The 22,913-nt window shown below is 39.4% G+C and overlaps 1 protein-coding gene across 1 annotated transcript; it reads right to left on the bottom strand.

Moving 5' to 3' along the window:
* On the bottom strand, window positions 1-8,824 carry LOC113026173 (uncharacterized). The gene is made up of 4 exons (XM_026174650.1): window positions 8,724-8,824; window positions 8,237-8,304; window positions 4,232-5,704; window positions 1-2,234 (listed from the first exon to the last, which is right to left on the bottom strand). The coding sequence occupies exons 2-4, from the start codon at window positions 8,245-8,247 to the stop codon at window positions 662-664; spliced, it is 3,057 nt and encodes a 1,018-aa protein (XP_026030435.1). The 5' UTR covers window positions 8,248-8,304; window positions 8,724-8,824; the 3' UTR covers window positions 1-661.
* Between the last annotated feature and the right edge of the window lie 14,089 nt (window positions 8,825-22,913).

Genomic DNA, 22,913 nt, shown 5'->3' with positions numbered 1-22,913 from the left:
TATAATAATATTATTAATGATATAATTAATTATATAATAATATTAAAGAAGTTATCAAACACTTTTTCAAACTCTACATCACACATGTTAGTAAATGTGGTTAACTAGAGGAAATTCATCTGTTGGGATGAAAAATCACTGAATCTCGTTTATTCCACACATGGTGCAGACAGTAATTGATGTCAGAGAAGTGAACACAGACCAAGGATTTACAAGCACAGATCAGCATTTTATCCACAAAGTGCATGTGCAAACAACCAGAAAACAGCTGCGGACCTCTCAGCTTACCCAGCTCCTGGATATCGACAAACCCATAAAACAGAGACTACAGTTTCCTATGAGCATGAAACAAGTGCTTTCAGCATCAATAGCTGGTTGCTGACACAAGATGGGAGTAATGTAAAGGATGGATGCAAAGGACTGAGGAACTTAATAACGGTGCAGTCTGGGATGAAAGGAGAGAAATTTATATTTGTTTATTTATTAAGTTGACAAATCTTGTATGACCTAAAAAAAAAACCAGTGTGGTTTGTTGTGCAAATTTCCATATTTATCAAACAAAAATTAATCAAAAAAGCGAATGATTTGATGTTTAAAGTATCTCCACAGCTCAAAATCAAAAATTAAAAGTTTTTTTTAACTTTAGTGAATCTTTGTTTTTTCACTTTTTTTTGATCATACTATAACTGTACTGCAGAGCTACTTTGGTACCTTCATCCACTCTGCTTCTCATCTCCTCTAGTTTCTGGACCTTCTCCATGTTTCCTTCCTCATCTATCTTCTCAATCAGGAAGTCCAGGTGGACAATAGTGGACGCTGAATCAGCTTTCAGAGCGATTTCCTCCAGTCTGACAAGATGTTGGTAGGACTCCTCCAGCCACTGTGACTTCTCTGCTGTCAGCTGGTTCATTTCACGTTCAAGATTTTGCAACAAGCTCAGTGTGTTCTGACTTTCTGCCTTGTGCTTTTCGTACTTCTGTTTCACATCTTCTATAGCCCTCTGAATTTTTCTTGTCTTTGTCACATAGATCCAGTTGTCTTTCACATGATCTAATGCAAGACACTTTCCAGTGCAAACAGTGCAGCAGCCATCTTTCATGACCTCACAGTGTTTGGGATACCAGGCCATTGTGCATCCAGGATAGTGACAGTTCTCCTCACAGACTTTACAGCTGACAGCTCCTCTATAAAAAACTAAATACATTCCACCATTTATATGTTTTTTATCTTTGTAGACTTCATCAAGTTCAACAGTGAAATTCTGATGTTTTTTCATCCCTTCTTTATGTTTCTTCAGAGCTTCTTGAATCTGTCTGATTTCTGTCTGCTTTAGTTCAGTGAGTTTGATTCTCTCTTGCAGGTTTTGGATGCAGGCTGTCAGTCTGATCCGTTCATTCAGAACATCCACAGTTTTGCCAAGTTTTTGAGGTGAAGTTTTTTCCAGAAAATCTGTGAAATCTCTCATTCCTTTCTCTGATATTTGACCAGCAATTTTCATGTATTCTCCTTCCTCTGTTCGGTCTTCATGCTGGCAGTTATTAAACAGGAAGTAAACAGGCTGGTTCTTCTCATTTTTCGCACAGTTTATTTTTGCTGCTTCAAGAGCTTGAAAAGCATTTTTAGGACGTCTTCCATCTGAGTGTGTGATCAGAGCTACAATGCTTTTCTCCATGTCTTTTCCAAACAGAGACATCACTGAATCAAAGATGTATGACAGTCGGTCACTCAGTCGATTATCACTCGCCTTCATCACCAGACCCACTGCATGAACTTCATGAACTCCATCCTCTGATCGGAACAAGTCAAATAATCTTTGAATGACAATCTCATCACATCCAATCCCTCTGGTGTCTCCGTATCCAGGAGTATCGATGATGGTCAGAGAGTAGGGCAGAGTTTTATCTTCAAAACCAAAGATCTCGTACACGATCACATCTGAAGTCTGACTTTCTGTCTGACTTGTATTTACGTTTTCTACGATCTGAAACCAGACTTCATCCTCCCACTTCACTCCCATGGTGTAATTGACCAGAGCATTGATCAGAGTAGATTTTCCTGTTCCTGATTCACCCACAAGTAAGATGGTTTTATTTGTTTTTATCACATTTTTTTCACCAACAGTCATTCTTGTCAAAGTTCCAAATGTCTCTTTCTTTGGTCTCAGCTGGTAGACAGCAGGAAATCCTGAAGAGATCAGATCAACATTTTCATCCTCTGATAATCTGTTACTGATCCTGCATAGAAGAAAAAAATAGACTCATTACTTGCTTAAAGTGATTATTTACATGTCAGGAGTCCAAAAAAATCTTCTTGTGATTGCTTTGGCCATGAGCAGACTGCCACAGTCATCCACAGGTAGCACAAGAAGTGCTAACTGGTCTCCAAACACTTCCCAACTAATAATAGCTGAGTGCTACAAAAAAACAGAAATGGAGAATGTTGCCTTCACAGTAAAAGTTGTTGCTTTTGAAATGAAAGACCTAGCTTTTACTTTGAAGGTGAACCTTTTCTATTTCTAGTTTGAATGACACTTTTGTAAGTTGTCTTGCTGCTCAGTTGGTGAGTGATTATAGAAAAGCCAGGATCTCCCAGACAACCTGTGGCTGACCACAGTAATCTGCTAGTAACCAAACCAATCACAAGCAGGATTCTGGGTAAGCAGACTCTTTGCGACAGATTTCATTTAGGGAAATCATTCTCCAAGTCTGTGTGACTGAAGTTAGCTTAAAAAATAAACAGTGGCACAGGTCCAGAGATGGAGCAGCTTCAACCTTACGTAGGCTCTTGAGACGCTCGGCTACAGTACATTTGCATAGTCATTATGCAAATGTACTGTTTATAAGATTGGGGAAACCTGCAGTCAGCTGAGACTGAAGAAGTCACTTGGATGACTGACGAAACGTTTCTCCCACAAAACTCTACGTCCAAATGAACAGAATCAACTTTTGGAGAGAGCAGGTAAACAAATTCCACACAAAGACGTAAACACAATGCGTGGACCCGACCCATCAGAATCTGTGAGATGTCGGCTTTCTCACCTGACAGAATGTACGCAGACATGCCGTCGGGGCTGAAAGCTGACATCTCACAGATTCTGATGCTGCAGGTCTCATCACTCTCCAACCAAAATTGACTGAACCAGCAGCAAAAGATATTTGATAAATATCGTCATTAATTTCTTCTTATCTTTGCTGTTTTGCTTCTATGATAAAATCACACTTCCTGCACAGCTCTTTCTCTCTCTCTCTGTCAGTGTACTAAAACAGTTTCCCATCTCAAATCTCTGTTTTCTGCATTATTCCCTCGCTTATTACGCATCAGCTTTTTTTTCAAAAATGAAAAATGAAATTCTCATTTCTGCTGTTCAATACCGAAGAAATTTAGACTTTTTAATTGCAAAACTCTTAGCTGTGTCTAAAAAACCATTTGTAACATTACTCTGCTTCACTTCAGCAGCATCAGTTACTGTTGACATGTTGATTCATGGTTTTCTTTCATTTTTGTTCTACTGCAGAATATTTTTAAGGTTATCTGCTATAAAAAACCAGATCAGGAAAATCTCCTTCATGTTTTTCTGTGTTTTATTGTTACTTTGACACAAAGGTATCTGCTGTGATGTTTACACCTCTGATGAAGTCTCACAAGTATCAGGTTTCTTTTTATAGATATGAAAAATATGAATATGTACTGATAAGTGATCAGAATTATAATATTTCTGACTGTCTGAGGCAAAATGTCCCCAATTCAAATTGAGTCGGATCGAAATCGGGGATCGAATCGAATCAGGACCTTGTGAATTGAAATGATGTTAGAAATCAGAGACGATACCCAGCCCTAATTTGTAGTTACTCAGCTGCATACATTCCTGCTCTTTAGGCTGCAGGTCTAGTCTTTCACTCTTCTTTCCTATAGTGTCAAATTCAGCTCATTTTGACCAGAGTCATTTTCACTCTAGTCTACTTATTTTCTTGCCCACCGTCTCACAGCCAATCAACTGTAGGTGTTTGTGCTTTAAATCTCAGTGTTCAGGGCTCACAACAGAGAGTTTCTGCTAAGTGTCCAGCTACTTCAGTTCTACCAACACCATCTAGACTCTGGGATCCTGCCCTACGTCCCTTCAGTTGTTGGACTCCAGTCTGTCAATTAGCAGTTTATTACTTCAACTCTGTACTTAAATAAATCTCTCAGATCATTTCTCCTTATTGAAGTGCTTTTAGTTGAATGTACATACCTTAATGCTGCTCTGGTTCTTTCATCCACTCTGCTTCTCATCTCCTCCAGATTCTGGACCTTCTCTGTGTCTCCTCTCTCCTTCATTTTCTCAATCAGGAACTCCACGTGTACATAAGCTGACACTGAATTAACGTTCTGCTGCAGTGTGACAACAAGTTGGTAGGACTCATCCAGCCACTCTGACTTCTCTCTGGTTAGAACTTTCATGACCTCATTTAGACGTTTTAAAAGTTTCCCTTTGTTCTTAAACTTCATTTTTATTTCCTCTTTGGTTCCCTGAACTCTCTTTCTACTGGTCACATACCTCCACTTGTCTTTCACATGATGTGATGTAGGACACCTACGAGTACATGAAGTGCAGTGGCCCTCTTCCATAACCTCACAGGTTTCAGGGTTGCAAGCAATTGTGCATCCAGGATAGTGACAGTTCTCCTCACAGACCATACAGCAGACAGCTCCTTCATAAAACCCACCACGTATAAGTCGTTTCTCTTTGTAGACCTCATCAATTTCAACAGTGAACTTCTTATTCTCCTGGTTTTTATTCATCAGAGCTTGTTGAAACTGTTGGATTTCTGACTGTTTCAGTTCAGTCAGTTCAATTCGTTCGTGCAGGTTTTGGATGCAGGCTGTTAGTCTGATTCGTTCATTCAACATAAATGTCTCCAGTTGTTGAGGTGAAGTTTTCTCCAGGAACTCTCTTAATCGACGTAATTCTGTATTTGTTACTTTCCATGCGTGCAATAGAAAAAACTCATTTTCATTTTTTCTCAGGAGGTTCTGTTGGTTATTAAACAGGAAGTGAACAGGGACATTTTCCTTATTTCTGACACATTTAATATTTGCATCATCAAAAGCTTTAAGTGTAGTTGTAGGTGTTCCAATCCCCGAGTGTGTGATGAGAACAACAGTGTTTCTCTCCACATCTTTTCCGAATAAAGACAGCACTGAGTTGAAGATGTACGTGAGTCGGTCAGCAAGACGATTCTCCCCCGCCTTCACCACCAGACCCACTGCATGAACTTCATGAACCCCATCCTCTGATCGGAACAAGTCCAATAATGTTTGCCTGACAATTTCATCATGTTTAATCCCTTTATTTTTTCCATATCCAGGAGTATTAATGATGGTCAGAGAGTAGGGCAGAGTTTTATCTTCAAAACCAAAGATCTCGTACACGATCACATCTGATGTCTGACTTTGTGTCTGACTGCTCTTCTCTATGATCTCAAACCAGACTTTATCCTCCCACTTTACTCCCATGGTGTAGTTAAATAGAGCGTTGATCAGAGTAGATTTTCCTGCTCCTGTTTCACCCACAAGTAAGATGGTTTTATTTGTCTTGTTTGGATTTTTTATACCTACAGTGACTGTTGTGAATGTTCCAAAGTTCTTTTTCTGCGGTTTCAGCTTGTAGATAGCAGGAGGTCCTGAACTGATCCACACACTGTTCGATGAGTTTTTCTTCATCCTGCAGAATAATCAAACAATTTATTCAGTATGAAATTATATGTCTGTATCATTTGTGTTTGTACATAATTTTTCATTTTCATTAAATTTATTTAATTTATACAAACTTATATGCTTATTAAAACTAATCGTTCTGCGTAGATCTCACTGCATGTTTGGAGTAAAGAAGTGATATAATAGATGATAAAACACAGTTTCCATCAATACATTTTCTACCTCTTGTCTGAAGCTGCGTCATGGGAACAGCAGCCTAACCAGAGAAGGCCAGACAACCTTGTCCCCATCCGCCTCCTTCGGCTTATCTGGAGAACACAGGTGTTCCCAGGCCAGCCGAGAAATGTCATCTCTCCAGCATGTCCTGGGCGTCCCCCAGAGTTTATCCTCTACTTCTGGTGGAACTTGCCCGTAACACTTCACCCAGGAGGAACCCATATCAGATACCCATATCACCTCAACTGGCTCCTTAGAACGGACTCAGGTCATACTCTGAGTCCCTCCTGAATGACTGAGAACCTCACGCCATCTCTAAGGGAGAACCCAGGCACTAGTATCCTTGATCTAAATGTTTTAGCCACTTCCCAGTGCTTGTGCCCATAGTTGATCCAAATATCGCTCAACCTGCAAATTGACAACTTCGGAGCCTCCCTTCATTGCACCTGTCAACCTCCTGCTCTGCTATTTCCTCATTCAAGAACGAGACCCTTAACTTCAGTAAAATTACTCAAACTCCTCCACTTGAGCACTTTGCCCAATTCTGGCTGAGACCTGTGGCCTCAGACTTAAAGGTGCTGATTCTCATTGCATGTGCTTCACCTGCAAACTGCTCCATTACAAGGTGAAGATAATAAATAAACAAAGTCAACAGAAGCACAGAATTTGCAACAAAAAACTCAACTAAAGCTTATCAGACACAAGAAGGCAAATCATTGCAAACAAACAGATTTTAACGTTAAAAAAAGTGAAACAATAAAAAAACAAAACCTCTGAGATTAAAAATACAGCACTGGGGTCTGCACAGAGCTCAGCTGGTATGTTAATGTTAATAGCACTTTAAATGATTTGGAAAAATTTTACAGCAGCAAATATGCAGAGATGCAGAGATGAGGTTTACGATTTGGTGAGCACTCACAAAGGCTGGAAACACTTTACCTGGTTTTTCACGTGCACTATTATTTGCAAACTTGTTTTTGAGTCATGGTACCCTTTGCAATGAAATATTTTTAAAAACTGAAATGCATCTCAAACATGCCTCTTCATATGTCAGTTAAAAAACAAAAAAACAAACCCAAAAGTCACCTGGCAAAGTCAGCTCTGAGTTTCACCCACTCTGAGCCGTGACAGGAAGGATTTGGTTTCTCACTCTTAGCTGGGTTAACCTGTGCATACTAAAGCTTCTGTGTGCATTAAAACAACACCGTTGCTTTGTAACATGATGACTGAATTCTGGTGCTGACCGCAAAGTCTGACATCTGTCTAGAACAATGTCTGCAGCCATGTGAAGGTCAGAAAGGTCTGCTGTGGGCAAACTACTGTATTAGAATACCCTTATCAGTATGAGGGGGTGAACATAATCGCTTTCCAAAGTACAAAAACCTCCCACTGAGAGGACAGCTTCAGAATAACACAATCTTAATGTGTATGCAGTCTGTAAAGATAACACTGTTTTCCTTGGTACAGAGTGTCTACTACCCACCAGGAAGGCTGCAGATGGATTCTTTCATTATCCTTTTGTAAACTGAACCTTTACTTGCGTGACAATCACAAACACTGAGCACCTCCCTGCATGGTCTCCAACATCAGCTTCAGAGTGTTTCTTGACTTGTAAACTATGATCCAGCTCAGCTCTTCAGGTCATCTGGAAAAGTTTGCCTGCTGATGTTGCTTACAGTGTAGGCTTTTCGACTGTGTAAAATAAGTGTGTCATATGATAATCCTTCGTCCAGGATGTTAACATTTTTCCTGAACACTCACTATATTTTGTGGACACAAATCTTTGCCCAAGTACAGGTGGATTCTGTTCATGTTTTTGAGCTGCATAAACACAGCTCAAAAACAGTCTGTCGCTAATGAGCAGCTGAGCCGATGTTGAATGATTCACATTAGCAACCTATGCACTGTTTTTCTTGGTCTTCATGCATAAATTATACGAGAGTTTGCATGTTTTTGTTGGCTGAATACATTTCCAAACAGCAGATGATGATCTGCTGAAGGTGGACAAACCCTCCACCTTCAGGTGTGCCACACATTTGAATTTTGCTTAATATCTGTCTTTTAACAGAGTTACTGGTCCAGGAAACTCAAAGCTGTGGTGGCAGCTGAGATGTGCATGTGGTCAGGTGCTGATTGCTTTTTTAATCTATTTTTTTTTTTTGTCTGTATTGTCATTGTTTTACTACCTCAGAGGATGTCATGTTCCACTGATACCTAAAGGTGGCAGTAATTCATCTACAAGCTGTTTGACCACAATTAAAGATGAACAACAGCAGGCGAGTAACTACCAGGGATCAGCTAATGAAGTGTTGTGGTCACTCACTCTGTTGCCATGGTGATTATGTGGCTGAAGGAGTCTTCACACAGCGATGCTTAAACAGGCGTTGGTCTCTAGGGAAAGAAATCGAGTGTTTATTTGATATTGACGAGGACACTTAAATACAGAACCTGTGTTTGTTCCCCTCTGTGACGCTCTCACATCATCTGAGTGCAGAATCACTCAGTGTCAGAATTACAGAGAGATACTGAGAGACTGAGAGTTTGTTCTTTCTGCATTCATCGAGGTTTCTACAGTTTATTGTACAAAAATGAACTGTGCTCACTCATGAATACATCTGTAGATCTATAAATAGAAATATAAATCACATTTATATTTTGCTTTCCTGCTTTAAGTTTTCTGTAATCAAAGGTATTTTAGTTTTTGATGATAACTTTTCTCCTGCTTTCCACACTGTTAGATTTATTTATTGAATAATTTGGTTCAGTTTTTGTGAAATCATTTAGTCTGAGTTTGAATCTTAGCTTCTTACCTGTTGTCTTGGTTTCAGGAAGCTTTCTGATGCTGAGGAGGCAGAGAGATCAGAGGGGCGTGAGTGTTCAGAGCTTTTATACTGACAGGAAGAGACAGATACTGTGTGATCACATGATCTCACAGCAAGTCACGGCAGGAGTTGCTGTACCTACTTTTCAAAATGAAGACTTTCACAGGTCTTTGAAAAAGTACCCGTAGGTGGAAGTGGGGTATGTTTAGAAACGTTACCTCAACCTTTTCAATTATTTACTATAATCCCAGTGATGTGAACATTAAGGTCAATGCCTGCAAAGATCAAACACTTAAATAGCTGAGTCTTGTCCTTGTATGTTCATATTGCTTCACAAGCTCTAAAGAAATAAGGAAATGTGGACTGTTAGGATGCCTGGGTCGTTGACCCAGGGTTTTTGAGTTTATTATATTATTTATCATTTCCAGTCTTTGGTTTCTTTGTTAGAGTTCTGTCTTATGGTTTATGTCTCTGTGTAATCCTTAGTTGCTGTCTCCCCTGTCGGCTATATCTCCGTGTCTGTGTCTGCCCTGGTCCCACGTCTCTGTTCCCTCTGTAGTGCCTGCCTGTGAGTCTGTGTCTGTAAGTTCAGTCTGGGTTATGTTTCCTGTTTACATTTACATGAGTCTGTGTCTCATGTAAATGCGTCTGGCTTTGCTTCCTTTGTCTCGTTAGGCCTGATTTGCCCCAGCTGTGTTTCCCTCCTGTTACCCATTCCCTGATTGCTCCCTCTGTGTATTTAAGCCCTGTGTTTCTCTGTGTCCGTGTTGTGATCTACCCTTGTTTATGCTGTGTGTTCTGTCTGCCTGCTTATGTAAGTTTATTTGGATTTTTGTTACGTTTTTGCCGTCCAGCAATAAAAGCTGAGTTTGAAGTACACGTTTGCCTGCCGTGAGTCTGCACTTTGGGTCCACTACTCCTGCCTGCACACAGCGACACATGACATGGATTTTCTCTAGTGATGGGCAGATGAAGCCCCATGAAGCACTGAAGCTTTTCATCCAATTGGTTCACCCCAACGCGAAGCTTCATGAAGCTTCATTTGCTCTAGCAGGACACCTACTGGACGTAAAAATAATAGCTGGCATGAATTTGAAGAGTGTGGCATTTTGCACACAGCCTGTAAATGTCAACAACAAAAGGAGTGTGTAAAACATGTATATTGTAGTGATGGCAGTATACTGTGTATATTTATACTGGCAGTATGGGAATGATTATTTGGAAATGCTTGAAATGGAAATGATCATTTACTGTGAGGTGTGGTTGGGGTGTGGACAGTGGTTGTGCTTTTGTAACGTTGAGGTATGGACAGCTACACACTGAGGCTTTGAGACTCAGTCCTGCCTGTTCACATTTTATTCTGTAAAAACTAAATTTTCACTGCTTTTACGACCTTTTTAGTGGGGAGAACATAGCTAGGATTTAATGATTTAACAAATCTTTTGAATCCTTTGTCCTCCACAATGCTAAATGGCTGGGAGTCCTCAATCACCATGCTAACCAGGTCTTCATCTATTTGAGATTGTTCTCCTGAGGAAAGACAATAAAGATAAAGCACAAATATAAATATCACACACGTAACTTATAACAGTTGTATAATATTGTTATATCATTTAGTAACATTACTGCATGCTATATTATCATGGCATTTGATGGCTCACCTGGTCTTGCTCCACAATCGCTGTTCCCCTTATTCTCATGCAAAGCTCTGTAGTGTCTAAGCATGGATGAGGTGTTGTTGTTATATCCCAGCTCCCTGGCACATAGCAAACACTTCACCTTGTACAAAAGTCAAGACAGCTCAACATAAATTGTATTGCACCATCAGTATTATGGAAATACATCTTCTGTAGAAATTTACATACCTTGTTGGGAGGAATAAGATCAAAATGTTCCCACACAGGGGAGGACATCCTCCTCTTCTTAGCTGGCTCCATTCTCTCCTGACTTTCTCTCCTCACTCTCATAAACCTCCATACTGTCTCCAAACTCTCACTAACCGCAACTCTCCATCAAACACCCACATTTTGATTGAAGTCTGAGGGGTTTGTATCGCTGTCATAGCTCGCGGCAAAGTTCGAACCACTTCATGAACCAGTCACGTGGTACAGCCGGGCAGCGAGGCTTCGGACGTCATCATTTTCAGCTCCTCCCATAAATGAAGCAAGCCTCGATACGCGCTTCGCGGAAACGCCCCCTCCATTACTCGACACACGCTCCGAAGCCTCGATACAGAACGTCACATCACTAATTTTCTCGGACATTCGTTTTAGTAACACTCAGCCAAATTTAAAATATTATGATTTGTTTTTCTTTAGAAAAAATGCATTAGCATTTTCAGTATTTCATTTCATCTATTAACATTTTCCTTTATATTATGATGCTGGATTATTTTGATACTAACGAAATCTAATTTTATTAAAGCAGAAATGGTTAAGTAACAGAATTCGCCAAATGATCCTCTAATTTTTTTTTTAAGATTTCTGCATTATTATGGTGATCTGGTGATAGTTACCAATGATACGCAGCACAGGACACATGATTTGGGTGTGCCTCATACTTCAGGACCTCACACAATACCAGCGACCTCTATCAGAAATAAACCCTTAAATCAGAAATATATTGATCACTGCTTTATTGTTTTCAGAGAGAAACATGGGTGTAAAAACCTGAGCTCATTATTTTGGTTATCAGGCCTGCATCACTCTGTCCCTGGTTTCTGAGCTGCTCTTGGCAGAAAGCTGGTTATTATAGAAATCTCTGGGTCTTTGTATATCAATGCTAATCCTGTCGCTCACCCTGCGACTGGCATCACAATAATTAGCCCTGCTTTGTAAATTGGTTCCTTGGCAAATAAACTGCTGATCAGATGTTCGTCCAAGAGTGTGAGGTTCAAAGTTGAGTTTTGTGTCCAGCTCTTATTGTTGTTTTTGGAACTTCTAAACATTTTAGCAACTTATGGTATGACATCACACCCCATGCGCCACCTTGTCAGTTTTGCTGATTGTTTTCATTGAAGTCTTGGATGATCCGTTGCTGTAAATTATGGGATGGCTTTTTCTCCTGTCCTTTCATAAATTTAATAAATGGTTCCAGTATATCCATTGCTGAAGGAGGTAATAAAGGCAGCACTGAAGATTTCTGTGGCAGAAACAAGCTTCCATAGTTTTTTGCCTTTTCTTCTCTGGGAGCTTGTTGAAGAGTAATCTGCTGATTGAGTTCAATGTGTTCTGTTTTAAAAGCTCACTCCTACCTGCAGTCTCTTTCTGATGCTTGGTCTGAGAGTTTTTCTCCTAGATTATCCCAAATGGTCATACTGACAAGAAGCCTCGGGATATGCTGGATCAATTACAGCTGCAGTCAGCTCGGAAGCACAAAGGTGGATGTGTTCAATGTTTAGTTTTCATTGCTCTTTATGCCTGGGACCGTTTTACTTAGTGATATTAAAGTTTAAATGAAATAGAGTCATTGCACAGACATGGTTCAACCAGAACTGAGAAAGAAGTCGAAGAAAATAAAACAAAGATTCTCACATGCATCAAAAACTGTTCACATTTCTTCCAAAAAAGCCTTTTTCACTTTGCAAAAACTTAGGGTTGGGGTTTTGGTCCTCACCATGACCATTTAGATTTCACTGGGTTAAAATTTGGAAACAATAATCCTAAAGGTATCCAGCAGGTGGAGCTAAAGAACGTTTTCCCTCCATTTACTACTAAAAATATAAGAAGCATACAGTACTTGGTTGAGATGTAACATTTTAAGAACAAAAGTATAGATACCCCCCTGCCAGAGCGATGGTGGCTGAGACGCAGCGGAGCAGAGGTATAAGTGCCTGGCTTAAAACAAGACACATTAGCTGCATTTTACCTTCAGTTACTCTTCATATAGTTGGTAGGAGGCAGGCCATGTTTCTTTTTACTGAAAAACATTACACCAGGTAACCTGCAGTGTTGAAAACATGTTTTCCATCGATGTTTGCTACCCTACAATCCGTCCTGCTCTGTAATAAAATCAGCGACATTTGACCGTCCTGTTGCTCCCATTGAAATGTATACAGCCTATTTAAAATCTAAAACTTCAAATTGTCCGTAGCCTATTGTTGTTACCACTGTCCTGTTTGAAATGGATACTAACTAGCTAACTGACTGAATGCCCCTTAACATTATAACTCCCATTGTGTGTGTGTGTGTGTGTGTGTGTTTGTGTACAGAGAGACAGCCAAGTTCATAATGGATATAAGGAAGTTTGTTTTGTTTTTTTTTAAAAAGGAGCCACATTCAGGTAAAAGTGTAAAATCAAACGATCCGTCAATCAAAAATAATGTTGGATCAGTGTTTCAATGTTTATATCTTTTAATAGATGTTCATGTGGTTTGGTTATTTTCCTTTTGGTTGAAAATACACTGAGAGAGGACTTTGTGTTAGCGATCTTAATAGTATTTTTTTCATATTAATGTAATTTTTCACCTAATTGAATCTATTTGTGTATGATTTTCAGTCCAAAGAGGAGAACGTGAGGAGAAAGTACAAGGTCAGGAAGAACCAGGTAAGAAAACAGACAGGGAACAGTGACAGGCAAAACAGAAACTGTTAAACTGACAAAGAGAAAAAACCAGATTTTACTCAAACAATCTGGAAGTTGTGTCCTCCCTATATTAAAGCTGCTGTACAGAATCTGCAAAACAAACTGGGTTGAAACATTTTTGACCCTCTTTAACAACATTCCAACATAACATTATCATTGATTGGGGAGATTAAAATTAATAATATATTTTTATGTGGTTCAACCACAACTCTACTAAAACCTCAGCCAGTAATAGGTAGGCCAACTTTTGGACTGTCCAGTTGTCTGTATGACTGCCGCAGTACATACATCACATTTGCACACTATCAGAAAGTGCCAAACAGCCCTGGTGGAGTGAGGAGCTGTAAAGAGAAGCAGATGCTCTGTTTATATTCTAAAAAATTTTAAGCTTGTTTCAAAGATTCTGTACTGCAGATTTAAATGTTTTCCAAAAGCACACATACACTTATTAGTGTTTCTCAAACTTTTTACAGTGTGAGAAAATGTCAAGCTCTCCCAAGTACCACTATGAAAGCATGAAACTCAGAAACTTTACAACACAAAATTAGTATTATTAAATTAATAAAATTAGTGCCTGCAATAAAGATTTTTTCATACATTCTATACATTCTACCACAGGCAAAGCTGCCTCCATTTCTATAGTTTTTTTATTAATATTTTGTAATAATTTATTCTGTTTTGGGAGTGTTTTTTTATGTATCTGTATTATACTGTTTACTTTTTACTCACTATTGGCGTCATTCCCCCCCCCCCCCCGTAATTAAGGTTACGGTATGTATTTTTTTTATTCCAATCCATTCTTCCTTTGCAGCATTTAAATAACCTTTATCAGATTTGATAATTTTGTTACAGTCTTTTCAAAAAAGTGTTCTGGTTTTCTTCAATTGTGTGAAAATGTACAAAACGGTGATGTCATGTTTTGTGACGAGGACCCAGGCACAGAGAGACTTAATTTAATTTAATAAAGAAATTTGCAGACTTGCACAGAGATGGTAAAATTTTGATGACTGATAACAGAGACGAAGACAGCAGATGACGAGCACATGGAGGAACAGGGGTTTAAATGCACCAAGGAGACAGTCAGAGGGAACACGGGACAACTGGAGACATGTAAGGATGCAGGGACTGAAAGAGCCAGGGAAGAAGTCTCATCGTGACGAGTAAAGTTCATTGCCTGGCTGGGCAGTTCTCTGGGTGCTCAGCACCCCCAAAGCTCCACTCCTAGAATCGCCCCTGATTAGATCTATTTGATTAATAAATCATTTTAATAAATAAACCTTCCCTGTTTAAACATGTGCCATAGTGTGGTCTCCCTTTGCATGTGACTTCTTGATGTTTGTTCACACACACACACACACACACACACACACCTCAGCATAAATGAGTACACCCCAATTATATAGCCACACTTAAGACTACACAATTCGAATTAACAGGCATTAAACCACAAGTAGAGCTGGGCGATAGAACGATAACGATATGTATCGCGATATAACTTTTACTCGATAGAGAAATTAAGCTATCCCGATAGACCTCGCCGCTCTTGTCCTCAAAAAAAAAAAAAAAAAAAAGGTCAGCCAATCCAAATTAAGTAGCGCAGAGCCGAACCAATCACAGCCGCAGCATCACGTCGCGTGACTTGTTACGTTCAGCACAAGTGCCAAGCCGCACGTGTGTTTGTTTGGGAAGCAGCCAGCGGGTAATGGAGGAAATGAGTGTGCCGACTAGAAAAATCAACCGAGCGTGACCGAAGAGAAAACAGATGATGGTTCCAATGCCGGAGAGATTGTCGAACGGAAGAGCCATAGAAGTTCCGTAGTGTGAAGGTATTTCGGCTATTTCAAGTCTGACAAAAAACAGAGTAGCGTGCACTGTAAATGTGCCGAAAGCAAGTCTGGAAATACAATAAACTGGTGCATGCGTCACACTGTGCGCCACGTTATTGTTTCGGTGAAATGAATTTCTACAATACTGTTACTGTTAATTCTACTCTCTGCAGTGTTTAAATGCTTACATATACACACAGTTACTGTCCCTCCACACATACGACTCGGTTCTGCTTCTATGCCCCAGCTTTGTTTACTTTTTCCCACCGAGGCTTCTAGACTTCTGATTGGCCAGCATTTCGGCACGGTTAGGAATCTAGCGCCACCTGCTGCTTTGGCATGTTCATAGCAGCGTTTTCCTTCATTTCTGCCTTTATGTGTGGACGGGATTATTTTTTAAAACGAAAACGGAAAATCTCAGTTTTCAAAAATACCCGTGGACGTGTGGACGTAGCCTCAGTCTCTGACTGGAAGCGCTAATTCGTCATTCGGCTTTTGTCAGACTAAAGTAACTGTTAAAACTGTTTGAAAAGATAAGCTATACAACAAGGAGAGATTGAGAATTTCCTTTTAGTTCTCAATTTATTTGATATTGACAAAAGTTAGTCAGTTTTGTCTGTTCTTCTGTAAAACAAACTAAGATTTATTTTTAGAATTAATATTTTGTTTCTAAGTGGAATTGACAATTTAGTAGTCTGTTTCGTTTGTTCTATTTTGAAACTTAAACGCTTTAGCGGCTGCCTTTTGTGTAGTTTGCAATATTTGCCTTTATTTATCTGAAAAAGTCTCATGTTCCTTAAGTACATCTACCCTGTTGAACTTATTATGGGAAATAAATATTTAAATAAAAACAAGCTGCTGATTATTTCACATTTTACTTGTGAGCAACGGCACATTTAAATCTTACAAATATAGTTATTTGGCTTATATCGTGATAGATATCGTTATCGCCTGAAATGAAAAAAACATATCGTGATATGAAAAACTCTCATATCGCCCAGCTCTAACCACAAGTGAGTCTAATGATTCATTTAAGAGGTGTCCAGCAGACGGGTAACTATAAAAGGGCATTACTTAACAAATAAAAGCCCTTCCCATTTCATGCTGTCAGCAATGGCTCCACATGGAAGAGAAATGTCTGAAAATCTGAGAAAGGAAATCATTTCTTTACACAAAAAGGTGAGGGCTACAAGAAGATCAGCAAATCCTTACATATCAGTCAAAATACTGTAGCAAAAGTGATCCAAAATTTTAAGAAAGATGGAAGTGCAACCATCGTACAGAGATGTCCAGGCTGCCAAGTTAAGTTGACATCTCAACAGGAGCGTCTTCTGATGAGAAGGGTTGAAGAAAATCACCATGCAAGTTCACTGCAGTTAGCTAAAGCAGTAGAAAGCCAAACTGGAGGGACTGTTTCCTGTGACACCATACGGTGCACACTCCATAGGAATAGCATGCATGAGTATCGTCCACGAAGGAAGCCTCCCCTAAAGACCATGGACAAAAAGCATGCCTAGAATTTGCTAGGGCTCATGCTGAAAAAGATGAAGACTAATGGGACTCTATACACCGGAGTGATGAAACAAAGATCACTGTTTTTTGGAACTAATAGTTTATAGCTGCATTTCATTGATGGTATCATGAACTCAACAATGTACTGCTCTATAAGATGCTGCCATCACTGCGTACACTTGGTCATCACGCACTTTTCCAACATGACAATGATCCAAAACACACATCTAAAGCTACTGTTGCATTTCTGAAGAAAAACAGGGTGAAGGTGATTGAAGGGTGAAGTAGGTCTCCTGAACCCAATCGAACACCTGTGGGGAATTCTGAAGCGACAAGTTGAGCATCACTCTCCAGCATCCAGGCTCTAAAAGAGGTTATTCTTGAAGAATGAAAAAAGATAGACGTTGCAATATGTCACCAACTTGTTCATTCCATGCCTAGAAGACTTGGTGCTGTCCTTGAAAATCACAGTGGTCATACAAAACACTAGATATAGTAGTTTATGTTGTGCGGTGTATTCATTTTTGCTTCAACCAGTTTGAGTAAAACTGAAGATTTTATGATCTAAGTTACATTATTAAGCTTAATTTCATGTTATGGAGTTAAACAAGTGTTCAGTAAAACTCAGCCTTGTGAAAATTTTGGATATTGTTCTTTCGTTCACTGAGCTACTGTTTAATTTTGTACTTTTTAAAGGGGGTGTACTCATTTATGCTGAGCACTGTGTGTGTGTGTGTGTGTGTGTGTGTGTATGTATATATATATATATAATACGGCTCTGTGTCTTTTTACGTTGTGCACTGGTTCACTATCACTCACAAAAATTACCAAAACACAACACAAATCCCGCCAATGATTCACTTCCTTATAAACCGCTGAATCAGGTACCCAAGCTGTGAAGTACCAAATGAAGCTTCGGATGTCTGGCGTGAATACAGTACCTTGTCCTCCAGCACTGCAGTGAAGAACCACGGAGCCACTTTAGACTTCTAGTTTTGATAAACCTGCCTAGATCAGGTGACCCTGAACAAGGAATCATCACTGTTACAATTCTTTTTCTATTTGAGGTTTACATTGTAGTTTAAAGTCTAGGTCAAAAATAATTGAATAAGTGAATTTATGCTCTTAGCCTTAATCTCACTGTCTGATAACAACAATGACATCACTCAAATCCAAGAAAATCTGACCATGCTCACAAAGTATAACACACTTTTTAGTTTAGCTGCTGGGGGACTTTCCCAAGAGGCACTGAGCACGATGGAGTTGTTGGATACAACTTATTAACCAAACTCATTAGCTGATAACACTAAATCTTTTAATGTAAACTGTGTTATTTTCAACTCCTGAAAATGGTAAATCCCTAAGGACCCCAAAGCGCTTTACACTGCATTCAGTCATCCACTCATTCACACACACATTCACACACTGGTGATGGCAAGCTACTTTGTAGCCACAGCCGCCCTGGGGCGCACTGACAGAGGCGAGGCTGTGGGACACTGGCGCCACCGGACCCTCTGACCACCACCAGTAGGCAACGGGTGAAGTGTCTTGCCCAAGGACACAACGACCGAGACTGTCGGAGCCGGGGCTCGAACCGGCAACCTTCCAATTGCAAGACGAACTGTGAACTCTTGAGCCACGGTTGCCCCGAAAATCATCAGTTGTGATGAAAAACAACTGGAGGCGATGTGTTAATACCAATGGGTGACTTCAAAATTATTAAGTCTCTTTCTTTGCTCTTTCTCAGCTTTCCTGAGAGGCTATATAATACAGTATGCCTCATTTAAAAAGAGGCAAAATATTACTAAACTTAAAAATCTAGAACGTCAAATTAAACTTGCTGATTTAAAATTTAAAAATGATTGTTCTTCATTAAATTTGAATGAATTGACCAAGTTAAAATATGAATTTAATGCAATACTGTCACAAAAAGCTTAATTTTCTCTATTTCGTGCTAGACAAAAACACTTCGAGGAAGGGGATAAGGCCGGAAGGCTCTTAGCAAGATATATTAAACAGAGAGAGACTATGGCTATGATCTCAGCTGTTAAAGATAATAATGGACGTCTTTTCTTTAAACCTAAAGAAATTAATACAATATTTAGTAACCTTTATAAAGATCTTTATAGCTCGGAATCAAGCATTTCAGAGAGTGATATAAAGAAATTTTTGTTATCTTTAAATCTTCCTAGGGTGACAGTGGATCAACTGAAATATTTGGACACTCCCATTACCGTTGAAGAGATAGTGGGAGTTATTAAACACCTTTCCAGAAGATCTTGCGCCACTGCTTTTAAACACTTATAAGGAATCTTTTCAAGAGGGTAGGCTCCCACCTTCACTATCTGAAGCCATCATTACACTTATCCTAAAGAAGGATAAGGACCCCACTGACTGTAAAAGCTACAGACCGATAAGTCTGACCTCCTATGATAGTAAGATTTTATCTGGCTAATCGATTAAACCGGGTAATAACCTCTCTTGTACATGTAGATCAAGTTGGTTTCATAAGCTCACGCTCTTCAGCTGATAATATTAAGAGGTTAATTGATATTATGTGGGCGGTTCAGGACAGCCATTCTCCCATAGCTGCAATTTCGCTGGATGCCGAAAAGGCATTCGACAGAGTCGAGTGGAGATATTTATTCGCTACTTTAGAGTGTTTCGGTTTTACCAAAAGCTTTATTAATTGGATTCAGCTTATATATGCACACCCCAAGGCATCAGTACTCACAAATGGAATAATAGGGCCTTCCTTTGAACTAGGTAGAGGAACCAGGCAGGGGGATCCCCTCTCTCCACTTCTTTTTGCTCTGGCCCTTGAGCCGCTGGCAGTGGCTATTCGTAGGGAGCCCAATTTTCCAGGTGTCAGTATAGGGAGAGACTGTCATAAACTGAGGTTGTACGCCGATGACATTTTGCTTTTTATATCAGACCCAGAAAAGTCTTTAAACTCCTTGCAGGCAATAATAAACATGTTTTCAGCTATTTCTGGTTATAAGGTGAATTGGACCAAATCAGAGGCCCTTCCGTTAACTAATTATTGTCCTAGGTCACTTTTTCAAACCGGTATGTTTTCCTGGCTTCAGAAGGGCATTAAGTATTTAGGCATCACCTTCCCGCCTCATTTGTCAGACCTGATAAAGATAAATTTTGAACCTTTACTCAGTGATATGAAAATTAATATTGATCGCTGGTCTCAGATGTATCTCTCAATGTGGGGAAAGGTAAACGTAATCAAAATGGTATGTACACCTAAGTTCAATTATTTGTTGCAGGCTCTACCAATTCATGTTCCTTTGAAATACACCAAACAGTTTGACCAGCTCTGTAAGTCATTTATATGGAATAATAAAAAGCCTAGATTGAATCTGAGAAAACAGCAAAAACCAGTGGACAGAGGTGGGTTAGGGATGCCTAATCTACTTTTATATCATTATGCTTTTTCTCTTCGGCATTTGGCACATTGGTTTTTACCCCCTGAGAAAGTGCCTCCTTGGTTTTCCATTGAAAGTACTGCTTGCTCGCCATTTACACCATTATATAGCTTATCAACTAATTTGTCCCCCCGTATCCAATCACACCCGGTACTTTCTCATTTGAAAGAAGTATGGAAAAGAATGTCCAAATTATTCACATTTGATCCATATCTTAACCAATCTGCTGGTATTTGGTATAACCCCAAACTTTCTATTTCTAAACTACCCTTCTTTTGGAAGCTCTGGTTTCAGAGAGGTATAACAGTGTTGGGGGATCTTTATGAAAATAGTATATTTAAATCATTTGGAAAACTTGCAGAAGAATTTGATTTACCTAGACAGGAATTTTGGAAATACCTGCAACTAAGACATTTGATGGCCAATACATGTGGTTCATTCGCAAAGTTCCCTTTAAGCTGCGATTTTCTGGAGGAAATAAAAAAAAAAACCTTTGGGCGTGGACAAGAGGCATCAGCTTATTACAAAATGCTTTTATTAGCTTCTGATCCTAACACACTGTCCCTCAAAAGAACGTGGGAAATGGACTTAAATCTCAACTTTACAGTGGAGGAATGGAATGGCATCCTCAGGAATCTGAAAAAAATGTCACGCGAATTGAGTTCAAGATTGGTTCAATTTAAGATTTTAAATAGAGTATACTGGACACCCTCACGGTTGCATAGGGTGGGTCTAGCGACTGATGATGCATGCTGGAAATGCCAGCAAGGAAGTGGCACACTTTAACATTTGCTCTGGGGGTGCTCCAAAGTCCAAGATTATTGGATTCATATTCACACTGTAGTAGAGAAGGTTGTAGGTCAAGGGGTCCCATTTATGAACAGTCTTTATGTATTAGGAGACCCTTCAGCTTTGAGTCACTTATCCACTTCTCTTGCTCATTGGGTACAAACGGCGATTATGCTGGGGAGGAAGCTGCTGGTGAAAGAGTGGAAGGCCTCATTGACTCCTACCTTCTTTCAGTGGTGTACCGCTTTGGGACAAGTGGCAGCTTACGAAAGATTGTCATATAGACTGCTAAATAGACTGGATGACTACAACGATAAATGGGCTAACTACTTTTTACATACAGGTCAGTGACGTATCCGGCTAAAGTAGTTAAGGTCGGACTAAATAGGATAGCTGTAATGTGGTCTATGTGAAATGTTGGCATCATTTTTTTTTTTGTGGGGGGGATGGAAATATGCATTGATTCTCAATTTGTTCTGTTTTTGTTACTGGGAATGTCCATTCTGCTATTCTGCTATCTTTTGGTTTGTTTTTTGTTTTTTTTTTGGGGGGGGGGGGGGTGTTTGTATATTAAAATCTAATAAAGTTTGAGTCATAAAAAAGTCTCTTTCTTTGACCTAGAGAGAATGGTTCTAAGAGCTTCCTGGCCTCTTAATTGCCTGAGCAGGTGAGATAGAGGGAGTTGTCAGAGTCATATTGGGATACACAATCTTGTAGAGCAGATGTGGTCAGAAGGCAATGACCTAAAACAGACCATACAGCTCTTATTTGAGGTATCTTTCTCTGTCTGAAAGAAACAGCAGAACCACAACCCAGATGTACACAGAAGACATTAACTGTCTCCATCCTCCAATCAAATGACTCCACTGGTCTCCACTCTCCCAAATGTTTCAGCGCCAGGATTCCTTCACAGCGACTGGCTCCTCCCACAAACCTGACAGGCTCTGAACAGAAAGCAGAGAGTCATCAGTAAAGAATAAAGCGAGTTTGAACCACATCAAAGCTGCAGCTCCTCTTCTACCTGAGCAGAAGAACAAAAAAAGTTACATGCTTAAAAGTGTCACACATTTTTACCTTGTACAACATGTGAGTGTATAAGACTGCTTAACAGTTACACAGTTTTTAGTGAAGTCTTTGGAAGCAGAGATCAGTCTTCATGAAGAAAGTACAAAGTCAAAATTTGTGGTAACCCTACAGAATCAATCATCAACTACAAAGCACACGAGAGTTATCTCGACAGAGTTATAGTCAAGGTCAATGTGTAGTATCAGAAGCAGTTAACATCATGATGTATTTAAAATCCAGGCAGCACATAATGTCAGTCACTGTAGTCAGTCATTATTCTCTCAGAGCAAAGCTTCATGTACACGTTAGAATCAACCATTACAGTTTTTTACAGACGCTAGGACACATTTCTCAATACTTAGGTCACTTTTGCAAAACTCCTCACACAGTTGAGCACAACAGAAGTCTATGTGGGCTAAACTGAGGACCAGTTATCATTGTTTTGGCACAAAATGCATTCAATGACTACATCTCTCAAATTTCATGAATTATCTTCTCACTCAGACACAACAACTGCCAAAAATCTTTGTACGTACAGGACATTTTGCATGTGCTTACATACTGTTTTCAAAACTGTTAAACTTGTGGCCAAAACAATAACACAATGCAAAACTTAAAAAGACAGCAAAATGCAACAGCAATATTTTATTGAAACATATTTTAAATCTAAAAATGCAGTTTAACCAGCCACAGCTGATTCTCTTTGTAGATGAACATCTACACAGGTGTTACTCCTTCAATTTTTCAACTCCTTCAATTCTGGCAGCCAGACGATTATTTCCTAGGTGTGTTGCCCTAGATGACATAAGATGTGATGTGGATGAGAACCTGTGGCCAAATGGAGAAGACCGAGTAGATTAGCATTACTATTGTATGTGTATCAGTGGATGGTGTGTATACAAATTCTTGTATTTTGGGATTACTTAGTGCAAAAAAATAAAAATACATAAACAAATATTAACAAA

Source organism: Astatotilapia calliptera, chromosome 7, assembly GCF_900246225.1.
Source record: "Astatotilapia calliptera chromosome 7, fAstCal1.2, whole genome shotgun sequence".
Classification (NCBI taxonomy): Eukaryota; Metazoa; Chordata; class Actinopteri; order Cichliformes; family Cichlidae; genus Astatotilapia; species Astatotilapia calliptera.
This window is presented reverse-complemented; position numbering and strand designations above follow the sequence as displayed.

Coding starts and splice junctions, on each gene's coding strand:
- LOC113026173 (XM_026174650.1), bottom strand. Junction 2,235..4,231: donor AGAACCAGAGCAGCATTAAG/GTATGTACATTC, acceptor TCTTCTATGCAG/GATCAGTAACAGATTATCAG.